Consider the following 22275-nt stretch of genomic DNA (forward strand, 5'->3'; position numbering starts at 1 on the left):
GTTGCCACCACAGCCTTTCCTATGACAGCAACAGCTCCTGCTGCTGCAGGCTGTGCTCTAGAAGGTCCCGGTGTCTCCTAAGCATGGCTCATAGGGCATCCCCCACCCTGGGGACGATGGGGAGGGCACAGGAGGGTACCACTGTCGGCGTGTGACTACTCCCAGACCCACAAAGGCTTGTCTAAACACAGGATTAAACGCTGGCTGAAATGCCTGGGTCTGTATCTCCCATCCTCACCCCCTCATTCACCCAGCTCAGCTCTAACACGTGCAACCCCAGGCCATCGTTTGGGGGATTTCAGGGCTGGGAGCACCTCTCTGCCCAGCCCAAGGGTTCACCCGCGTGTGTTTGTACCCGCAGCCCATCCGGAGAGCGTGCCTGGCCCGCCCATGGCTAGCAACAACACTGCTAGCATAGCCCAAGCCCGCAAGCTGGTGGAGCAGCTGAAGATGGAGGCCAACATCGACAGGATAAAGGTAGCGCGGCTCGGGAGCAGGCCGGCGGCTCCGAGGGATGCTGCGAGGTGGTGTCTGCTGCTGAGCGGCTGCCAAAAGCGCGTTGTGGGAGCCGGGACGTGGCGGCGGGCAGCATTTCTGCACATCTGAGTGAGCCTGAGTGGCTGGGGCTGAAGCCAGAGGGAGATGCTCATCTGTGGAAGGCAGCGGGAAGCATTGCCTGGAGCCTTGCTGGGGGGGGGTGGGAAGGAGTGACTCTTCCCGAGGCATCTCCCGGTCTTGGGAAGAGGTTAAACCCACGCTGTTTGGCGCTGTTAAAGCTGCCCTTTGGGCAGTGCTCGGTGCTCAGCCTTGAGGTTAGCAGGGAGACTTTGATGAAAGCAAAGTTGTCCTGAAGCCTCTTCCCTACGGAAAGCCCAATCCTTTCCGGGAGGTGTCTCCTCTGCTCTGACCACTTCTGCTCCACCCTGGTGGAATTGCTGCTTCGGGGCACACGAAAGCTCACCGGCTTCAAGCTTGAGATCCCAGAGGATTTGTCTTCTCCAGCGAGGTGGTTTTGGACGACAGCCAGTCCTAGGGAGAGAGGTGCTCCAGGGAAGGCTGCAGGCACGTCTGGGTGCTGGGAAGCAAAACCTCGCCTCTCAGGGCTGGGGTGAGCTCCGGCGGCTCAGGAGCTGCTGCTTGTGTCCTGAATAAAGAGCCAAATCGGTGGCTGCGGGCAGCAAACAGTGCTAGAGCAGCTGTGGCCGTCCCTGCCAAGGGATGGGGCGGAGAGCCCGCAGGGATGAGGAACCTGATAAAGTCGGTCCTCGCTGCCATCGAGCTGGGCGAAGGATGTGGATGGGTGAAGGTTGTGAAGGATGCTCACGGGAGCAGGCGCTGACGGGCGAGCTTAGAGCCCAGAGGGGAAAAACCAGCCCCACCGGGGACGACGCTGTGGGTTCGTCGCTCTGGTTGTTGGCCAGGGTATGACGGTTGCCTACCCTGGGCCGGGGCTGCTGCGAGCCCGGCCCCACCGGCGGGATCTCTTGGGGTGGGATGTCCCCAGCGCAGCCCGTCCCTAACGCGGGGCTCCTTCTATTCCAGGTGTCAAAAGCAGCAGCAGACCTGATGGCGTACTGCGAGGCCCACGCCAAGGAGGACCCCCTATTGACCCCTGTCCCGGCCTCAGAAAACCCCTTTAGAGAGAAGAAGTTCTTCTGTGTGATCCTGTAAACCCTCGAGGAGCCTGACCGGCACTCAGGCCACCCTGAACACTGATGTAGAGTTTTTAGGAACGGGGACGACCTGCTAGTCCGCAGAATTTAAACAAAAATAAGTAAAATACACGGCCTGGAAGCTACAGAGATGTGCATGTTTAAAGAACCTGGCCACCTTTGGGGGAATAAGATGATCTGCATTGCAAGGCAAAAGATCTGAAGTCTGTAGAGTTGCCTAGAAAGAAAAAAAAAAAAAAAATATGTAAAGAATAAATTTGTGTCACTTTTCTGCTCACAAAATTGTTTGTTCCATATTTAAGGCACCAGAGCTGTGCTGAGCAACGTAACTGCTAAGGATGTGTATAACCTTCTTGGAATGATACTGTTGGTTTCTTTCCAAAATATTATTTTTTATTTAAGCTGTCAGATATATAGCGACAGGTTAGGTGACTATGATGTTACTCAATGTTTGGTCTTGTGCTCTTTCATTTCTGGCGGTAGCATAGCACAGGGGTGGAGCGGCCCCGCGGCGGGTTAGCGAGGACGCCGGCAGCTCCTGCCTGCACCCCCCCCCCGTGTCGGCAGCTCCGTGTTTCTAGCGAACCCCACTTTCTAACCTTTTGTATATGGTTAGCTTTGGCTCTGCGAGTAAAAGTGAATCCTGTGTCGTGGTTGGTGCTTCATACTCCCGTGACGACGTTCGGTGGTAGTGCATGAGAGTTTAATCTCTGTTCATCCGCTCCAGACTTTTCTTTTCTATCGTTTTGACACCACGTGCTGGTGGGAGAAGCTGTAGGGAGGAAACCGAGGCGATTCTGAAAGAAAAGACAACTCCTGCGATGCCTTAGACGTGCCTGAAATACCTCCTGCGGCAGGGGAGGTGCCAGCCCCCAGGCACGGGGGCTCGGGGTGGCCCCTGCCCTAGGCGTCGCGAGGTAGCTAGAGATCTCTGAATCAAAGCCGACCGCTTCTTTCCGGGTCTTTCCTCTTCTCCTACACCTCTGTGCCTCTGCCCTCCTCGCTTGCTCCGTGTCCTGCTCGTTCGGCTTCCCAGCAGCATCTCCTGCCCTTGGGACTGGGCTGGGATGCTGCTCTGTGGTGGGATGCTGCCCCATGGAGGGATGCTTCCCCATGGAGGGATGCTTCCCCATGGAGGGATGCTTCCCCAGGGTGGGATGCTTCCCCATGGAGGGACGCTTCCCCGTGGAGGGATGCTGCTTTGCAGTGAGATGCCGTCCCGTGGCGGGATGCTGCCCTGCAGCGGGATGCTTCTGCCCCTTCCCACACCCGCCGGCTCTCCCATTCCCACTGCTGCCCCGCCGTGATGGGTAGAGGCAGGGGAGCAGCTTGGGGACCCCCAGGACCACCCCTTCACGGAGGTGCCTGATACCTTGTTTACACGCAGCCTGAGCTCCGCATCAGGCTGGGGAATTATTCCCAGGTCCGGTTCATCCACCGCCAGCGTTTCGGGGGGGACCCACGCCACCATTTTTTGCCTCCGCCTCGGGGTCCTACTTTGGCGGACGTGGCTTGCCTCTCCTTTCCGCTGCTAAACACCTCCCGGCTTTCCCCGCTCATATACACTCCTGGGAAACTTTGGGAATCGTAACTTGGGGATCTGCGTCCAAAATTAGGTGGGTGTCACATAGGGGTTCGGGGGTCTGCAGAGACCCTGCTAAACTGCAGTTCTGAATCAGGTATCAGCTTAAAAATCCCTGTGGATTCAAGAGGGCAATAGTCTTCGGGTACCTTTCGGCAAACCTTTCTAGCCCGGAACAAGTGCATTTTGGTTTTTTCTACCTTTTCATACTCTTTTTCTAGTCTTCTACAGAGAAGACCAGTTGTTCTTACACTGGACTCAAAATTTTTGGCATCTGGGGACGTTTATATGACACAAGTAGCCGAGACGGTCCCAGCCCTCCTGCAGTGGCTTTCGGCCCCCCTCTAACCTCCCTATTTTGATCTTTTTACTACAGCTCATGCAGCTTTAGGGTGAAGGATGGATGAAGTCGTTCGCTCTGCAGCTGGTTTCACTCTTGGTGTTACAAGGCAGACGTGTAAATACCCAGTCCCGGGGTTTGTCTTTTCTTTTTAACGTTGATTTACCGTCACAGAAAGCGAAGCACAGCCGGTCTGACCCGGGGCTCACCCCCCCCAACCCTTCTCAACTGCTGTCATGAAGTGGTTTGTAATAATTTTTTTAACAACTTGCGTATTTTACAACTCGAATTCTTAATAAATAAACGAAGAAATAAAGCTGCATGAAGACTAAGGGGTGGGGGGGGGGGGGATTTTGAATTAGCCTAAACTACTCCTTGAAGGTGTTTTACGTTGCTGGTCTTTATTTTACGTTGGTAGTGGTGTTGACATTGGTGTGCTGCCAGGTATTTCACCCCAGTATTTATATTGACACAGATACGCCTTTGTTAGCCAAGTAGAGATCGCCTGCCAAGATCGTTTTCCCCCCCTCCTCGCAACAAAAATACCCACCATCTCCCCATCCCGATGCTGTATTTCCAGCGTGGTATCAAATGACGTTCAACTCTATCCCCAGGCTTTTAAAGGAAAATATCTGGAGTACTGGAAAAGGACTTCTTTTCCGTCTGCCAAGGTTGCTGGTGGTGGGGCAGAGCCCGTCCCTCCGGTGCCAACCTGCCGCTGCCAGGCTTTTGGGGAGGGGGCGGTCGTGACCGAAAGCCAGGGCGGGGGAGGTCGGCGTTGTGATGTAGCGCATCCCCATCCCACGTGGTCTGTGTACTCGTTGGAAATAAAATTTTGGATTTGTTTCAAGCCTTTGGAGATGATGCTCTGTGCGCGCCGGTCCCTGGGGAGGGGGGGGGTTCCCATCCTGGTTGTGGCTGGAGCCCCGTTCCCAGCGGGTTTAGGGGGTCTCCTCGCCGAGCTGTGGGGTTTGGCTGGAGCTTTGGTGCCCGTTGGTGAGGGAAAGCGAAGCCTCTTGGGGTTTCAGCCCCTACCAAGCCATGGCTTTCTATTCCCACAGAACGAGCCAGCTCGGGGGCGATCGGGCTTGTTCAAGGTGGGACGTTGCTCCTTGCCCAAAATCACCATCGCTCAGAAACTGAGAGAAACCCTAAAAGCTCAAACTTCAGTGCCCATCCCTTCTCCCCCCCCCCCCCCCCCTCCACTTTCTTTCTTCTCCCATCCCTGGCAGCGAGCACAGGATCTCCCCAGCGCCACCTCGAGCACACCCAGCACAGGATCTGGCCCTCCTTTGGAGCTGTTTTGGGGAGACTCGGAGGGGCTGAGCCCCACTCTTGCTGCGGTGGGAGGCCGGGGAAGGGGTGATGGAGAGCAGGACAGCAGCCCAGCCCCATGCCCAGCTTGCACCCGGGCTGCAGCAAAGCAAAGCATCCCCCCCCGCCCCGTGCTCCCCCTTGCACCCACCTCCCTTCCCCAGCGCTTTCCAGAAAGACGCTCTGCTCCTACCAAATTTACCACACCAAGAGTTTTCACTCTGGTTTCGTAGGGCCCTCACGGGCAAATGATTTCCCCGGCTAAGCAGACGACCACGGTTTGAGGCTGCTCAGCCTCAAGCCATCTCCGGAGCCAGCAGCAAGGCAGCAGCGTGGGTTTTGCAACGAAACCCATGGCTGCTGAGCCCGGCGCGGGCGCCGCGTAGCTATTTCAGTCTCCCGCACCCGTTAAGAGCATCTCAGCGAGCGGTAAATGTTGCCCACCCCCCCCAGGGGGACTTTTCAGCACCGGTGGGCTCAACCCTCAGCTCCCCACCGGGCCAGCTTGAAAGAGAAAACTCTAGGTATTGCTGTGAAGGAACGATGCCTCGCCTGCTCGCTGTGCTAAGCCAGGCGACGCTCAGCTCTCGCCGTACCTCGCTGGCTCTCCTCCATTGCCAAGCCTGGCGCTGTTTCATCCTCACATCCCCAAGCTTCAGCTCCGGAGGTAGCGCCGAGCCAGCAGCACCTGCCAACCTGGAGGAGGTGTGGAGCACCCGGGGAAAGAGGAGGCGAGATGTTGGGGCCTGCACGCCATGCTGCTGCCCGGCACGGGCCTTGGAGGACCCGTTCATGAGAATAAATCGTTGCCCCTTAGAGGCAAGGCCATGAGAGGTGCAGTGGGAAGAGGAGAGGAGAAGCACAACCCCTCGGCGCAGATTTTGGGGGTGGCTTCGCCCTGGGGAGACTTGCAGCACGTTGCTGCAGGAGGGGACGGACCCACCAGGGAAGGGGAAGATCCAGGGCGAAATGGGACAGTTTAGGAAGGGCAAGGGCTGTCCTGAGGGTGATGAAGGCAGGAGAAGCGGAGGAAGGGTGGAGAGCTCCATCCTGCCACTGGCACGGGACCCTGCTGGCCACCAGCTGTGTATTTGTGTGTCCCCCCCCCACCTCCGCAGAGGTTTCACTACCTCCATCGCTGGTCACCCTTGCTGGGGGGGGGACAACTTGTGGCCCTTGCAGGGCTGAGGGCACGTGCCCTCAGATGGCCACGCACCCCGGGGACGGTCCCAAAACCCCTTTTCAGGACACTGGGAGTCTTTGTGCCTTTACTGCTCGCTCGCACGTCACCGCTGGCGCACGTGTTGCCGGCACGCCGAAGCGCCGACGGAGGCAGAGCTGGCTCTCTGCCTGCTGCAGGCAGGGTGGGGAGCCCCTGCCTTCGCTTAAACGGCTCCAGGAACAAGCCAAAGGACACACAGCGAACGGGAGAGGGATGGTCCTGAAGGACAAGGGAGGCAGAAGCCCCTCTGGTTCCCCCCAAGGCTCGGGGTGGCCATGGAAGGGGGGGGGGGGGGGGGTTGGCTCAGCTTCGTGCCACCTTGCCATGGCGGCACCCCAGTTAGCGGCTGTGTCGGCTGCCAGCTGGAGCGCTGGGAAGGGCTGGCAGGGAGGGAAATGTCAGGATGAATATCGCCTCGGCTCGTCGCGCTGTCAGCACCACGTCTGCCAAGTGCCACCCAAGCCGGGGAGGGGTGGGCGGCGATGACACGGGGGGTGGGTTGGGAGCTCCTTGCCTTCTCTGGGCAAAACCACCCAAAAAAACCCTTAAATGGGCATCTTTCACCTGCCGGCTGGCACTTAGGGCAGAGCCCCTTTTGCAAGATGCCACCAGAGCAGGAAGTTTTCCTGGCCATAAACCACATAACCCCCCCGGGAGACGAGCGGAAAATATCTGGGAGCCAAACCCCATGAACAGCAGCAGCAGCATTGGCGTGGAAAATGGTTTCATTACGAGCTGGACGTGGCACAGAAAGGGGAAGGGGCTCAGGCTCGGCCCGACCCTGCCCAGACACCCCCTTTGCTGCTTCCCAGGAGGACGATGGAGCAGTGCTGGAGTGGATCTGTGCGAAATTGGGATGATTCACGGGTGAAGACTCTAAAAAAGGCCGGGTTTCTAAACTCTGGAGAGCGAACCGAGAAGGGAAAGCAACTGCCCCTTCTCTGGTGCGTTGGTTTTTTTCCCCTCCAGAAAGGTCAGCTCTGCTCTTGCCTAATTTCGTGAGGGACCTCTTGGCTTCTGCCCCGCCACGCTGCAGCGGCGTTAAAAATAAGAGCGAATAGGGGTGGAATCACGACCCCCACCCCCGAAGCTGAGAGCAAAGCCCCTTGTTGCTGGCCAGCCTGTGACCCCTCATTGCCCACAGCTCTTGCTGCTGGCCCTGGGCACGGCTCAGCGCGGTGGCTGGGGGGCAACCACCCCGAGAAACGCCCTCAGGGGCACCACGGTGCCGTTCATGGGGGTCACGGTGGGGCCAGGGGTTGGCCCCAAGAGCCACCAGAGCATGCCCAGAGCTGGGGGTGCCCGTCCGGTCCCAGTGTGTGGGGCACTGGGTTGAGACCCTCCAAGGCCTTTCTGCCCCTCAAGTGGTGCTGGGGTGGATGTGGGGCAGATATGGGGTGGCAGAGGGCCATGGGGGGGGTCCATGTCCCCCAGCCCCCCCATGCAGCTCTGGGCAGTGCAGTGGTACCACCCTAGTGCTCCCCAGTTCAGCTCAATGTTGCCCAGTGCTCCCCAGCGTTGCCCAGTGCTCCCCAGTACAGCTCAATGCTCCCCACCATTGCCCAGTGCTCCCCAGTACGGCTCAACGCTCCCCAGTGCTCCCCAGCGTTGCCCAGTGCTGCCCAGTGCTCCCCAGTACAGCTCAATGCTCCCCAGCGTTGCCCAGTGCTCCCCTGTACGGCTCAATGCTCCCCTGTGCTCCCCAGCGTTGCCCAGTGCTGCCCAGTGCTCCCCAGTACAGCTCAATGCTCCCCAGCATTGCCCAGTGCTGCCCAGTACAGCTCAATGCTCCCCAGCGTTGCCCAGTGCTGCCCAGTGCTCCCCAGTACAGCTCAATGCTCCCCAGCGTTGCCCAGTGCTGCCCAGTACAACTCAATCCTGCCCAGTACATCCCAGTGCTCCCCAGTACAGCTCAATCCTGCCCAGTACATCCCAGTGCTCCCCAGTACACCCCCACAGCTCCCAACCGCGGCCTACACACCGACCCCAGCCCGCCCCGGGCCCCGCCCCCTGCTCTAGGCCCCGCCCCCTGCTCTAGGCCCCGCCCCCTGCTCTAGGCCCCGCCCCTGTCGCTGTCCGCCCGCCGTCGTGTCAATAAAGCTGGATGAAAGGCCGCTTCCCCTCCCGGCAGTCCCCTCCGCCCTTTTCATTGGTAGCCGAAGCTGCCGCTCGGCGAGCGCTGGCCAATAGGCGCGCAGAGAAGGGGGTAAGGGGGTGTTCCTTCCCGTCCGGCCCGTCGGCACGGCCTGCGCGGGGCGAGCGGCTGGGCCCGGCCGTCAGCGAAGGCGCCGCCGGCGGCACCGGCGCCATGTTCCGCCGCAAGCTCTCGGCGCTCGACTACCACAACCCGGCCGGCTTCAACTGCAGGGGTGAGGGGCTGCGGCGGGGCTCCGTGGGGCCGCTGCGCCGTGTCGTGTCGTCCGTTTCCCACCTCCCCCCCCCCCCGCCGACCGCCTTCCCGCCGCTCTCCTCACGCACCGACGGCCGTAGGCCTCTCTCCCGGGGCCGCGGGCTGCCGGGCCGCCTCGCCCTTCCCATTGCCATCCCTCCCTTCGCCTCAGCGCTTTGGAAACTTCCCGCCTTTACCGCCCCCGCGGTGTCTCCCGAGCTGGAAGGGGGGGGGGGGTGGGGAAGGAAGGTGAAGGCCGAAAGGCTCTGCTGGGCTCTGAGCGCTGGTGCAGCTCCCTGGGCGCAAAGTATTGAGGGGAAAAAAAAAACCGAAAATCCCGAGTTTAGGCCAGGAAAAGCGGGCCCCCCCAGGCATTGCGGCGGGTGTGCGCGGCTCGCTCGGTTTCGTTGTGTGGGACCAGAGGGAAAGCAGGGACGCGGCCCGGGGGCAGACAGTGTGGCTCTTGTTCCTGGCCTCCTCCCGTGAAGAGTCTTGGCCTGCGTCATGCGAGGGACGGGAGGGCCACAGAAAACGCCCTCGGCTGCTGTGTGAACCTTTAACCCTGGAGCTTGGTGTGTCCTGTGGCGAGGCAGGGATGGCGTGGTGAATAAGGGTGGTCTAGGGACGTGGTTGGAGCTATTTTCTGGTGCACTGATCCGTATCAATACCGCGGTGTTTGACTTTTTGCTTAACTCTTTCGTTGCTTGGAAAGGCCCCGTAACAAACGTCTTTATCCAATGCGATCCAGCTTCAGGTCATCTGTTTAACAGGTTGCTTTTCCTTCTGTGCTTCTGGTAGACTCGCTTCTCTTTCAACAGACGCTGTCTGCTGGCGTTGCCTGTGGTTGTGCATCTCAAGTTCCTGATCATTAACATTTCCCTTTTGCTTAAAGGTTCATTTTGTCAGTGTAGAAGCTTTAAAAGGTCTTACTGAAAGCTTGCCTTCGCATGTGTTGTGCCCGTGTCTCTGTTCTGTACAACACACTCGATGGAAGTAGGGCACTTGCACCGCTTGGAAGACACTTTTGAGGAGCCAATATAGCATTCTCATCTCTGATGGGGAAAAATGGTGTGCTTACCCCACTCTGAGATGCTGGAGCTCGTTCACTCAGGATATTAAAACTCATTGAAAGCCAAAATATCGCAGCTTGAGGGGGCAGTGGTACCCCAGAGCTGTGATCTGTTGGGGTCTGGGGGTGAATTCAGTCACTGAAGCGCAGGTGCAGGCAAGTTGCTTCATCCAGTAAAAATATCTTTCTTTGGACCACAGTCTTTGTATTGTAAATTCCGGTTCCCAAGTAATGGGAGGTTGGATCAACAACCAAGAAAAGTTGAGTCAACAGTGAGGGAAGAAAATGCCTTTGCACAGTCACGAGTTGTGTGTGTTGTGCTTTGGAAAGATGGGGGGGTTGCTGCTGCTGCATGTAACATGTTTGTCCAGATAACAGGGTTAGGAACTGGATTTCTCGATTGTTTCATCTTTCCTTCTTGGCTTAGGAAGTTATAACTGTATTCCCAATAAAAACAGTCTGTTGGTTGGTGCCTTTTAGTGTAGTCAGTCACCCATAACCGATCCAAAGTGACTTGGAAAATGAAAAACACTCAGTGTTGAGGTTTGGTCAGAGGTTGTCCTGGAATATGTGATTTTAGTCTTAGATGTATCTTCATGGTAAGATATGAAAGCGCTTGGGGGCGCCAGTATGAACTGAATCAAAAGTTAAGGGCTTGTTTTGGCCTGTGAGATACTGGTTCATCCTTGATTTGTTTACTTCTCTGGACAGACGAAACAGAATTCAGAAATTTTATTGTCTGGCTCGAAGACCAGAAAATCAGACATTACAAGATTGAAGACCGAGGGAATTTAAGAAACATACACAGCGATGACTGGCCCAAATCGTTTGAAAAGGTATTTCCTTGTTCCAAACACAGTTTTAAATGACAATTAACAGCTGCTGTAGTTGTTGAATGCAAGTGACTCTGAATATTTGCCCTGTCTGAACTTCTACGTTTCTTGGCATTTAAATGTGTTATTGAAGCCAAACTGTAGGCGTTGAGATGGTAGATGGGTAGTTTTCACTCAGCTTTGTTTCTGCAGTAGGTTGGGTACCCATCCTAACCTGTTTCTTGCCTCCTTGGTGATTCAGCTCTTGAAGCAGAAAGAAGATTGACTACAAATAAACAGCTTTTTCTGCGTTAACGATCCTGGTGTACCAAAAGGCAAAGAGATTAGGCTAATGCACTCGCAGGCTTTGCAAGCAGGTGGAAGAAAGCTACTGCAGCTCGTCTCCACGCCTCTTGTTAGTCCAGAGAGATGATTTTTGCGCTGGCGAGCAGCCGTCGTTTTGGGAGCGACCCCCTGTGCGCTCGTGAGCGTCCTGAGTCACCACAGGGCCGCTGAGCTGCCCCTCTAGGTTCCCATTTCCTTTCTCTCCCAACAGCCCTGTGAGGAGCTGGAAATGCAGGTCCATCATGCTCAGCACCTGTTCTCCTCGCTTGTTTTTTGCCCTGGAACCACTTGCCTTGCTCAGGAGGATTGGAAAATACTGGAAAATACATCAATGGACAGGCTGTTGGAATGACAGGCTGCTGGTGCTGCTGTGGGATCACTGGTGTCTTTCTCACCTTGGCCAGACTGTCCTTCCCTGCCTGCTGGTGCTCTCCAGCCCCTGGTGTCCTTTCCCTCCACGCTGCTGCCACCGGAGTCAAGGCTGTGTGGCGCTTCCCTTCCTCCAGCAAAGGGACGCAGCAGGATGTCACTGTGTCCTGGGGTTTGGGGAGCTGGGCTGGGTCCTGGCTTCTGGCTTCAGAAGAGCAGAGGTGGTGCCCCAGCCCCATTTTGTCCCCTCTCGTTGTACGCAATCCCTAAGAAAGGGAAGATCACTTCTGCTGGCCTTCAGAATCCTCTGGTACACTGTGAAAGCCTTAGGTAGCCTCATTCCCCCTTCCTGCTTTGGGTGGGAAGTTTTTGCTGTAGTTTGTTCCCTGTCCTTCCCCTTTCCCTTGCTTCTACTTCGTGTAAAACAAACAGAGAGCAAAGAAAGGTGTATTCCTCTGCTTGCAGCCTGACAGTGAGTGACATTCATTAACCAGCAGGTGCCATTACTAAGGGCAGACTCGAGTGAGGGGTGGGTTGGGGCGCTCTGAAATGCCTCGGGTGGATCAGATGCCGCAGCAGGACATTTTGTGATGATGTTTCTTGTTCTGACCGCTGTAAGGTCTGTGGGAAAGTGATTGTTTACAAAACAGTTCTGTGCTCCGAGCTGGTTCCTACAGGTCAGTAACATCTACTTGTTTCCTCCTCTTTTGACTCCGTAGTATATGAAAGACGTAAACTGTCCTTTCAAGATACAAGAGCGACAAGAAACAGTGGACTGGCTTCTCGGCTTAGCAGTTAGGCTCGAGTATGGAGATAATGGTATGAGCGAATTTACTTAATATTTCAAAATGGTAGTGGTTTTCTGGTTAATTTTATAAAGCGTCCATCAAGTTAAGACAACGTCGAAAGTATATGTTGTTTTCTAAAAAAAAAAATAAAAATTAGTATTTAATTTGCTTGGTTTTGTACCATATTCACATGTGAACTGTTTCTCTTTGGCTCCTGTGGGACAGTGCAGTAGCATACTTGCATGTTTTACTTTATTTCTGGATCTAGCAAAACCCATTGTATATATTTATGCCCTTCTCCCTGTGGGATTGCCTTTATGAGAACGTACTCTAAAGTGTATTAAATGCATTTTCTTTAGTACTGTATTTATTAGAATAAGTTATTCTTAGGCCCTTGTTTCTAAAGTGTATTAAATGCATTTTCTTTAGTACTATATTTATTAGAATAAGTTATTCTTAGGCCCTTGTTTCACAGGGAGTAGATCCTGAACCCTTGGGAACTAGGGCAAGGTTATGAAAAAGTGAAGTTAGATCTCAACAGGCAGCAGCAGTTTCATTTCCTGATAGTGAGGGTGCAGATTCAGATGTAATTACTGGCAGCAAACGTAATAATAGCCAAAATACTGGTTTCCATTACCTGGAATTCCTGCAGGGCTGAGCTCTGCCCAAGACAGGGGTGGGATATAAATACCTGCAGCCTGTAGAGCTGAGTCTTAGTCCCTCATGATGGAAAAAGTGAGCTGCTTGGGGATATGTGAGGATGGAGAAGCCAGGAGGTTCCATCCTCAAAAGGCTTGAGAAACCCCGGTGTGGGTTGGAGATGAACACTACAGTCTGTAAAGCAGAGCCTCTCCTGGAAATGTTTTACTTGCTGATCAGAACCAATTTCAGCTCTTGAGCTCTGCATATGCTGCTGGCTGAGGCAGAGGGCCAATGCTGGTTGAACTGATGGATTTTAAAAGCAACAGAACTGTGAGGTGCAGCTTGTTGAGCCTTCTGGGGTGAAGACTGTAGGAAGAGCCTTTACCAAGAGAGTGATGCCCTACATAAGTGTGAACCATGCTCTGATGCTGCTCTGGATAAGCTTTCTGCAGATAGGATCTGTTAGAGTAGCTCAGCAGAACGGCAGCCTTTGGGGACCTTAGTAAGGAGCTCCAAAATGTCAGCGTATGAACCCAGAAGGCTCTTGGGCAATTACCACCCCCCAAAAATTACAGCTATAACAAACCACAGCTTGGCTCTAAACCTGTTGTCATTAGCTCTAATGGTGTTCATGTTTGCTTCTTAATTTACCAGCTGATAAGTACAAGGATTCTACCCCTGATGGTGCTAAAAATACTGACAACACAGCCAAAAATGCAGAACCACTGATTAACTTGGACGGTAAGTGTGCAGCAGCCGACCCATCGGTTGCGCCCGTGTTCTGTGGCCTGTGTGGTGTTCTTTAGATTTTCAGCTGTCATATTGCCATGATACATTTAACTTTTAAAATCCCTGTTGAAAAAAAATCCCTATTGAAAGCTTTAGGAATGCAGAGTTCAACTGTTCTTTGACTGGTGGCTGAAACTGCCTGTCTGAAAGTTCCTTTGGGTTGTTTGTCTCTGTATTCCTACTAAAGGGAAGAGGAACTGCTCCATGTGAATCCCAGGTGTCTGTGTGCTGATGCAGAGCTTTTCCTGTTGGGGGGGGAAAAAGGGGAAGGGCAGAGGGTAGAATCTTTCCCAACAGAATGAGGTGCCCAGAGACTTGATCAGATGAGTCAGTTGGGAGGGCTCTTACCAGGCAGCGAGGAAGCAGCTGAAGTGTGTTTCCCTTCACAGCTTTGCAGAGAGCTCTATTAAAACAGGAGTTTTAAGCTACTTACTGTGGGTTAGGGTGAAATAGCAGGGTGAATTTTGTCTGTAGACTCTATCATATCTTAAAAAAAAAAAAAGGCAGCAGCTAAGGAAACGAGGTGGCAGACGGCGGACTCCAGTGCTGCCACGTATGGCCTGTTGGCTCAGTCTTCCCCCAGCAGTGCCCTGAGACACTTTAATTTGTTTTTTTGACTGCTAGGCCCATTCACAATAAATGGAAGGGGTGGCAAATAGCTATGAAAACTAGCCCTAAATCCCCCAAGTGTTCTCCCATTGCTCCTTGTAGAAAAAGACAGCTAGGAACCGGTCCTGTCCTCACCCAGCAGCCGCAGTTCTGCTGTGTGGTGACAAAGGGGGTGCGAAAGGGAATATCTTCACGTAGCTGGCTTTGTTTTCAAAGACTTACCACAGGTTTCCTGCGTGGTGGGCCGTATGGAATGCTTTTGGCACTGGAAACCACGCTGTTTGTGCTTGGATGGTGTTCTGGGGAGCTTGGTGCCCGCTTGGGTTGCTTTGTAGCCAGGCTGAGTGACTGCTCGCCGCTGTGTCCGTGGCCTTGCCCATCCTTGAGTGCAATCCAGTACCGAGGAGTCAGGAAAGCGGTTCTGTCTTTTGGAGCCAGGTAAACTAGCGTGTATTTTTAATGATGCTGATGATTTTTACAGTGAATAACCCCGATTTCAAGGCTGGAGTGATGGCTTTAGCTAACCTGCTTCAGATTCAGCGACATGATGATTACTTGGTAATGCTGAAGGTGAGCATCACAGTTTTCAGACCTCCTTTTCCCCGGTGGCTGGTATGTGTGTGACAGCTTGTGGTGCAGAGTTACTGATACCTGTGGCTTTTTAGGCACAAGTAGGCGTAAAACTCATCCTGTATGTTCTTTTCAAGCAGATAAGAACACAGAATTATAAATAATGGAAATTAATGCAGGGATAATTATCGTGGTAAACGGTTCAATTTCTGCAGAGTTCCTGGAATGCCTGGTGGAACTCTGTAGTTATCTGTAAATTTTGGGTCAAACCTGTGTGGTATTTTTGAAGTACTGTTATTCACTGAGACTGTAGCAATCCTGAGTTCCTACTTGATCGTGTCATAATGTGGCAATAAGCTTAGTTTTGTTTGGCACCAAAATAAACGCATTTCACTGAAAAACCAGTAAGGTCCATTCGTGACAGTAGCTGTGATATTTGCTACGCTTATTTTGGAGAAACGAAATGCTGTAGGTCTTGAAGTTTATGTAGTAAGTCTGTGCCAGGTGGACTTAAACAGTATTGTCGTGCTGGCCCCGTTTCCTAAGGAAACGATGGCCTGCAGTTACCCATCGACTGCTTTCTCATTCTCTCTCCAGTGTGGTGTCCTGCCTTGCCTTCCCAAAATAGCCTGTGAACCCTTCATCAATCTTTAAAGAGCGGTGGATGTCTTGTATATCAAACCCCTACCAAAAAAATCCCCAGACAACCAAAAATCAGTGAAAAGGGGTGTCAGGTAGAGGGAGGAGAGACATGAGTGGCGATGTTGAGGATCTGCAGCATGAGCTCAGCCCTTATTAGACCAAGTTCCTTCAGGTCTTACAGGATTGTCTGGAGGCTACAAACTTGATCTGGGTCCATCTCTTTTGGTACTAACAAAGAGAGAGGAGAATGTGTTTTCTGCATAAATGTATTTATGTTTCTGTCACTATCTGTACATTTCTAGTCTTGCTTTTTTCAGACAGAAGTGGTTGGACAAAGCCACCAGCCTGATTTTTTTTTTTTTTTTTTCTTTTAATTACAGTGATTTCTGCAATGGCCATTCGTGTTACATGAACCACAGCAATCCTAGTTTTCAGGGTTTGGTGGTGTCAGAACGTGTCAGTGAAACTCCTCGTTCTGCACCACCGTAAGCCGTGTGCTTTGTGGGCTTGTGGAGAGTTTATGGTCCTTATTCAGGCTTGGCCACTCCGGAGTGGGTGCTTAGGCAGGGCCAAAGGGTGCAAGCATGCAGCAGACATCTGGCCAGAGTGAGCAGAGAGTTTTGGAGTCCCATTTTATTACTTTAAATCTGGCAAGTTGGCTCAGAAAGCATCTGTGTAACACAGTTGGATTTCCTTTTTCTAATGCAAAAGGCACTCGGAATTCTTTTATAGAAGGTCTGGTTTCCCTGCTGGAATTTGAAGTTAAACTCCTCACGAAATCCCTCTTTTGCCCAGGCCACTCCCTTCAGCTAGGAAGATTTCTAGCAGTATTCAGCAGCAACTTTCTGGTATCGCTTCAACTTTAATCATGACCAAAACCAGGAGAAATCTTGGGGGAGAAACATGAAGCAGTCTTACTGCTTCTGTCACATTTGGCTGCTCGTCAGGGCAAGTCTGAGGAAATGTGTTTGACAGACCCAGTTCTTTCTGGTGAAAGTCTGCCTGCATGGTATTCCTTCTAGTTATTTTTAGAAGCATCTACAGCTGTAGGTATCAGTAACTGAGAGCTCCGATATGATTTCGTGGTGTGTGCTGGAGCCAGTAAAAACAGATGAGCAGCAGGATTGTTAAAATCGATGCTGTTCTTGTTCCTGTGTCTAAAAATAATCCCTTTCTGCTCTCAGTCTTTTTAAAACCTGGGTGGGTAGCCTTGCTCCAGGTTTCTCTGCATGTGGAAGATGGTTCAGCACCTACTAAAAGATGCCCATAGCAGGATTTCCTTCCTGAAGAAGCTGTATTGGTGCTGCCGCTTTCGGATCGTGATCAGCTCGTTTGGGAGTCATAGAATCATGGAGGCATTTAGGTTGGAAAAGACCTTTAAATCACCGTGTCCAACTGTTAACCCAGCACTGCCAAGCCCACCACCAAACTGTGTCCCAAGTGCCGCACCTACATGTTTTTTGAACACCTCCAGGGATGGGGACTCCACCGCTTCCCTGGGCAGCCTCTTCCAGTGCTTGACAACCCTTTTCAGTGAAGAATTATTTCCTAATGTCCCATCTAAACCTCCCCTGGTGCAACTTGAGGCCGTTTCCCCTTGCCCTGTCGCTTCTTACTTGGGAGAAGAGACCACCACCCACCTCACCACAACCTCCTTCCAGGCAGTTGCAGGGAGTGATAAGGTCTCCCCTCCGCCTCCTCTTCTCCAGGCTAAAAATCACAAGTTTTTGTGACTGTTCCTGGTACTTTGCAGTTTCTGGCTCAGTAGTGGCTGAAATTAATCATGTAACATCCTTGTCCCTTCTGGCTAAGCTGCCTTCTGCTTGCAAAGAGCAGTGCTGTTTGAAAAGGTTTAAGGTCTGAAAGAGTTTTCCAAAAAGTTTTTCCCAAAACTGGGTGTTTGAGGTTATGCTAGGTTATAAAAGGAGCCGTATATATGGCTCCTTTTCCCTTCTGATGGCCAAGAAATGCACCAAGACAACTTAATTTCTCTCGCCTTTCCATGTTTTCCCTAGGCAATCCGCATTTTGGTTCAAGAGCGCTTGACGCAGGATGCCATAGCGAAGGCCAGCCAGTCCAAGGAGGTTTGTATCTACGCTGCATGAGCCTGGTGTCGATTATTCCCCGTGGAGTAAAGAAGTGTGGGTGTAAATGTCCGCTGTGTCAGTCAAAACGGGATCAGTTTAAACACTTCATTGAGGAGGGTGGTGGAAATGTGCTTTATCTTCACCATGCTGATTCTAAAAGACCCAGAGGACTCTGGAGAGTTCGACAGAAAGCTCTTTTTTGTTTCAGCTGAATCCAAATGTGTGTGCTTGTGTGATCTGTCATGTAAATAGCTGCTCTCCTCTCTGTCTGCTGGAGGATTACCCTTACGGCTCAGCGCAGCAGGCCCGCAGTGTGAGAGGAAACGTGTGACCCGGCTTTTCCTTGGAATCCGCAGCCTTGGCTGCGTAAACAGGTTGAAACATTCCTTGTATGGAGCGGTCTGCTTTGTGCGTACACCTCCTACATGTTTGAGGAATGGGGTGTTGGGCATCCAACTCCTCCCTCCCCGCCCCTTCCCCAAAAAGAGGTCGTGAAGGCAACTTTGGCACTTAAACCTCAGATTCTGCGGCAGGACTTTCCAACCACAAGCTGGCGGTTGGTAAGATGTTCCAGGGGATGACTGATTTTTTTTTTTTCGAGATTGTCATTTCTTAAACATCCCAATTCTCCAGCTCTTCCCTCCAGCGTTGGGGGCAGCAGCTGCTGGCGGTGGGTGTTGGGCACAGCCGGGGAAGGCAGCCTCCCCGTGCCCTGCAGGTGTATGTTCAGTGGGGTCCCTGCTAAAGCCACTGGATCTGGGCAAAGAGCTGCTCAGACCAGCCCACGCTTTCTTTAGGACCACAACACCACTCGTGGTGTTTCCTGAGTGGCGATTGCAGGTGCTGGGAGTTGCAGTGCAGTCATTCCCAGAAGCTTTGGTCTGGTCTATCCGTAAAAGCATTAAAAGAGCAGGAAAATACAAAAGCAGCTGAGGCCACTGCAGTCGCTTCAGCTTCTATAACTAATGTTAATAAAAAGCTGTGTTTAATTGCTGTTTACGTAGCTGTGCAGCTGACACCCGGGGATCAAAATGGGATTTTCTGTGCATTTGGCAGAACTAGCTGCTTTGAGGAACAGTGTTTTTCTTTTTCCTGACAGAGTTCTTCATATTTGATCGGTTCTCAAAGTGTGGTTGGGTCTGAGGTTGAAGTGTCCCTGAATGCGCTAGATGTCAGTGGGAGTGTATTCTCACGAGGAATGCCAAATTCCAAGTGAGGTGGAGAAAAGGCAGGGGCTTGGAGGCAGGAAAACAGCTTCATCCACGCCAGCAGTGCTCATTAACATCATAATGTACCAGATGAAGGAAGGAAATGTTGAAAGCAGAGGAGATAGCTGAGTTGCAGGAGAGGAGACGAAAAAAATAAACCTCTGCTGCTGATTTTTGGCTGGCTTGTGAATGGCCAAAATCCCAGCCAGTGACACTGTGTAGTGAGCCTTGTCCCTGGACACAGGTTATAAATGTCTTGTCTGCTGCATGGCAGGCGACTTAATACACAAAATATCATGTATTGTGTTCTTGGCAATGCCAAGATAGAGCGAGGGAAAAGGTGAAATAGATGCTGAAATGTTCTCCGAGTGGAGGCTGTGTGTGAGGATTGTCCTGAGGAAACTCACGCTGCTGTTCCTGTGGTTTACGTGTACATAAATAGAGATTTATCTGGTTGGGTTGTCAGGGTGAGGTTTTCGAGATAAGACGCGGCACTTAGTTAAATTTTTGTTTCGTTTAGATTGTATCTTGAGTGGCTGGCAGTTAAGGTACTCGGTGTCTAGACAGGATTCAGATTGATACTGACAGACTCGTAGGCTGTCCTGGGTTTTCCCTGCCTGGTGAGTGTATCCGAGGCAGGATTGAGTACGACAAATGCCCTTCAGGATCGCTCTAGGGATGCTCCCAAAGGCTGTACCTGGGGCATGGTTGAAAGCACAACAAACTGGGTACGTTTTCCCCCTACTCTGAAATCTGGAAACTTTTTTTCCCTCTCTCCCAGGGGATCCGGTTTTACTGTCGATACTACCAGTTACAGGGGGGGTGGCTGCGCTGGTCAGGCCCATTGCGAGTGCGTTTTGTGCAGCGTTTCTTTAAATTTTTGGAGAGTGAGGCCGTGAAATGAAGTGATCTGTGTAGTTACAGCTTGAAAGGTGCTCTTTGTTTCTCCCCCTGTTTGAAGCTGCTGTGCAAAGGAGTGTCTGCTTGTAGTTGTAGCAGCAGTGGGTGCCTGTACGGCCCAGCACCTGCTCAGACCCCTCCTGTGGGCCGTGGGAAGGGCCAGGCTGCTGCTTGGTCGGAGACAGCTTCCACCAGCTGAAAAGGAGCTAAGACATGGGGTGGTGGGAGGAAGGTGGGGAAGGTCATACCAGGGTGTCTCCAAAGGCCACCTCAGAAGGTGCTGCTGTGGTCAGTCGGCGTTGGAGGAGCCTGCAGTGCCCTGAGAACCCGCTGGAGTGGCAGTGAGGCCTCCGCAGCCCGAGGTGTAAACCTGATTTCTTTGGAAGTGTGTGTGTGAAGCCTGATACTGCCAGAATCTGTTCGAAGTGGCCTTCTTCACCACAAGCTGTTTCAATTTTAACACTGCAGATGTATTTTTCAGATTGCAGTTGAACATCCATTTTACTTACAAAGGCCATGGAAAAGAACCGCTTTTTGAAAATGAGGTGCGAGAGTTGGTTTCAGTCAGTGGTTTGTATTTAGTTTGTGTTGTTTCGGTCCAGTCAGGATCTTTTTACATGTATATAGAAGCCTCTAGAAGAAATCCTCACTGTTGAGGTTTACAACCCCATCTTTGTAGAAACTAATGGTACTGAACTCTTAATTTTGTCGCGCAAGGCAAACGTTGAGGAATGTTAGAGGTAGTAACAGCAAATTCTAAGGTTTCCATTGTTTAAATCTAATTTTATGGGCATGTTGGAACCTGGTGAGTGATTGTTTAGCGTGACTGCTCCTCCCCAGCTGGAGATGGTAAAGGAAGGAGAGCAGTGCTTATAAATGACCACTAATAAAACTTCTCCTTGCTCTGTCTTCGTAGAGCAAGTGTTTAGCAGCTCCAAGTGTTCAGCTTTATTCCTAAGCTGAACACTTGAAAATGTTTCGGGGCGGGGGGGGATGTCGACGGCAAGCTCGGCGCTTGAGAAACAGAATTACAGGGAATTTTTACAACTGCTTCTCAAGTCAGCCAGTGCTTTGAAAACTGGCAGCTGTTCCAAGGCGATCGTTTCGAGGAAAGCCTCGTTTGCGCTCGGCGTTTGCCCGGGCAGCGCTGTGGCTGGCCTGGGTGTTCTCTCGCAGGGCTGCTGTTGGCCTTTTAAGGACTGAAAGTGGGCAGTGTGTATCCAATGGGGTTCGCCTGACAAGCAGGGAGATTATTAAGCATGAAGATTTTTTTTTTTTTACTGTATTCATACAGAAAGACTTTGATATTTCGGGATACAAAGGCGCTCGTGCATCACCAAGCGCGATGACTTGTCAAGAGTTGTCACACACATCTTAGATAAGCAGCACTCGAGTGTCTTCTCCTCCAGAGTCACCTGCTGTAATACTTGATTTTGTTTTCCAAACATGCGAGAAATGACAGACCTAATTATATCTCAACGTGCTTTTTTTTTTTCTTTTTGAAAGGGTTTGCCTGTTGCTTTAGAAAAGCACATTCTTGGTTTTGACACAGGAGGTAAGCCGTTCTCTTGACGTTACTTTTAAACGGTGATGTTTGCCTTTGACAAAGCATTATTACTGTCAAATCTGTAGCTGATGGGTGCAGTAAAAAGGCCTGTAGTGGAAAGAATTGCTCCCTCCCAGCTTGTTATTTACGAGCGCTCCCGAGCATTTTGTTTTGGAACAGACCGGCATAAATCTTAGCCGGGGAATATTGTTGTTTCGGAGTCATGTTTTAAACAACAGCTTTTAATGGCAGCCACGTTTGCCAGCACAGGAATGCATCCCGCTGCTCTTGTCTTGCAAATCTTGCTCCTGCCAGCAGAGGACCTCTGTGCTGCTTCCCTGCCTCTTGGCGTTCACCTACGAGCTGATGGGAGCCAGCCCGGTGGGTTATTTTGTAAGCAATAGCCAGATGAGTGCAGGCTCTGCTGGTCTGGCTTTGCTTTTGCCCCAAATGGCTACTGGGAACGCTTCGGACCGACCCAGCTTGGCTGTGGGGAGCTGAGCGAGGTTTTGTAGAGCGCCCTGTCCCCCCTCTTAGCAGCCGGGGAAGGTGTTTTTTCCTCCTTCAAGTTTGAAAACCACGAGCATGAACGAAGCGCGGAGCGTTAACTTAGGGGAAACTTTTCGGGAGACCTCCGTGGCGGGTGACCCTGACCGATAGGCCTTCTCTTTCTGCCGCTCCCCCAGATGCTGTGCTCAACGAAGCTGCCCAGATTCTCCGACTGCTGCACATAGAGGAGCTCCGGGAGCTGCAAACGAAAATTAACGAAGCGATTGTAGCGGTGCAGGCGATCATTGCTGACCCCAAGACGGACCACAGACTGGGGAAGGTCGGGAGATGAGCAGATAAAAAGCTTTTAGTCCCTTGTGTACTTAGTACGATTAGAGCTATGTACAACTCCGGCATGCAGTTTGAAATGGTATTATTTTACTGTTTTTTGCAAGAAAACAGGAAATTGGATTCTGACTTCTAATGAATTATCATTTTTCTTTAAATAAATGCAGTTGGGGAAAATACACAAATTGTTCTGATTAGCGGGGAGTTGGCAAATACGGCTTTTTCATTGTGTTTGGCTTTGTGTCGGGAGGGGAGTGTTACATCAAGGCTCTGCAGATTCCTCTCTCGCTGAGGTCCTGCCCTGCGACCAGCCCGCTCCTGGCTTGCTCGCTCGCCGCTGCCACAGCAGGAATATTTAAAAACTAGATCCAAAGGGAAACTTTGAAAACAACCGTTTTTATTCAATTACTGAAGTAACCTAGAAAAAGTGAAGCATTACAAGGTAAATGGTATTTCTGAACATGTATTGGTCTACGTGGGGTAGGTCTATGAAGGCACTTAGAAGAACCAACAAGCATGAACAGATCAATTCTAGCATATTC

At 52.0% G+C, this 22275-nt stretch overlaps 2 protein-coding genes across 2 annotated transcripts; both read left to right on the plus strand.

Annotated features, from left to right (window-relative positions):
* Nucleotides 1–390: 390 nt before the first annotated feature.
* GNG2 (G protein subunit gamma 2) lies at nt 391–1671 on the plus strand. The gene is made up of 2 exons (XM_009957362.2): nt 391–477; nt 1543–1671. Exons 1-2 carry the CDS (start codon nt 391–393, stop codon nt 1669–1671), a joined length of 216 nt encoding a protein of 71 aa, XP_009955664.1.
* A 6741-nt stretch (nt 1672–8412) lies between these two features.
* On the plus strand, nt 8413–21862 carry RTRAF (RNA transcription, translation and transport factor). The gene is made up of 8 exons (XM_086462894.1): nt 8413–8500; nt 10301–10425; nt 11835–11934; nt 13200–13286; nt 14425–14513; nt 17171–17239; nt 20857–20905; nt 21583–21862. The coding sequence occupies exons 1-8, from the start codon at nt 8440–8442 to the stop codon at nt 21735–21737; spliced, it is 735 nt and encodes a 244-aa protein (XP_086319020.1). The 5' UTR covers nt 8413–8439; the 3' UTR covers nt 21738–21862.
* Nucleotides 21863–22275: the final 413 nt, after the last annotated feature.

Source organism: Leptosomus discolor, chromosome 3 (genome assembly GCF_034619465.1).
Source record: "Leptosomus discolor isolate bLepDis1 chromosome 3, bLepDis1.hap2, whole genome shotgun sequence".
NCBI lineage: Eukaryota > Metazoa > Chordata > Aves > Leptosomiformes > Leptosomidae > Leptosomus > Leptosomus discolor.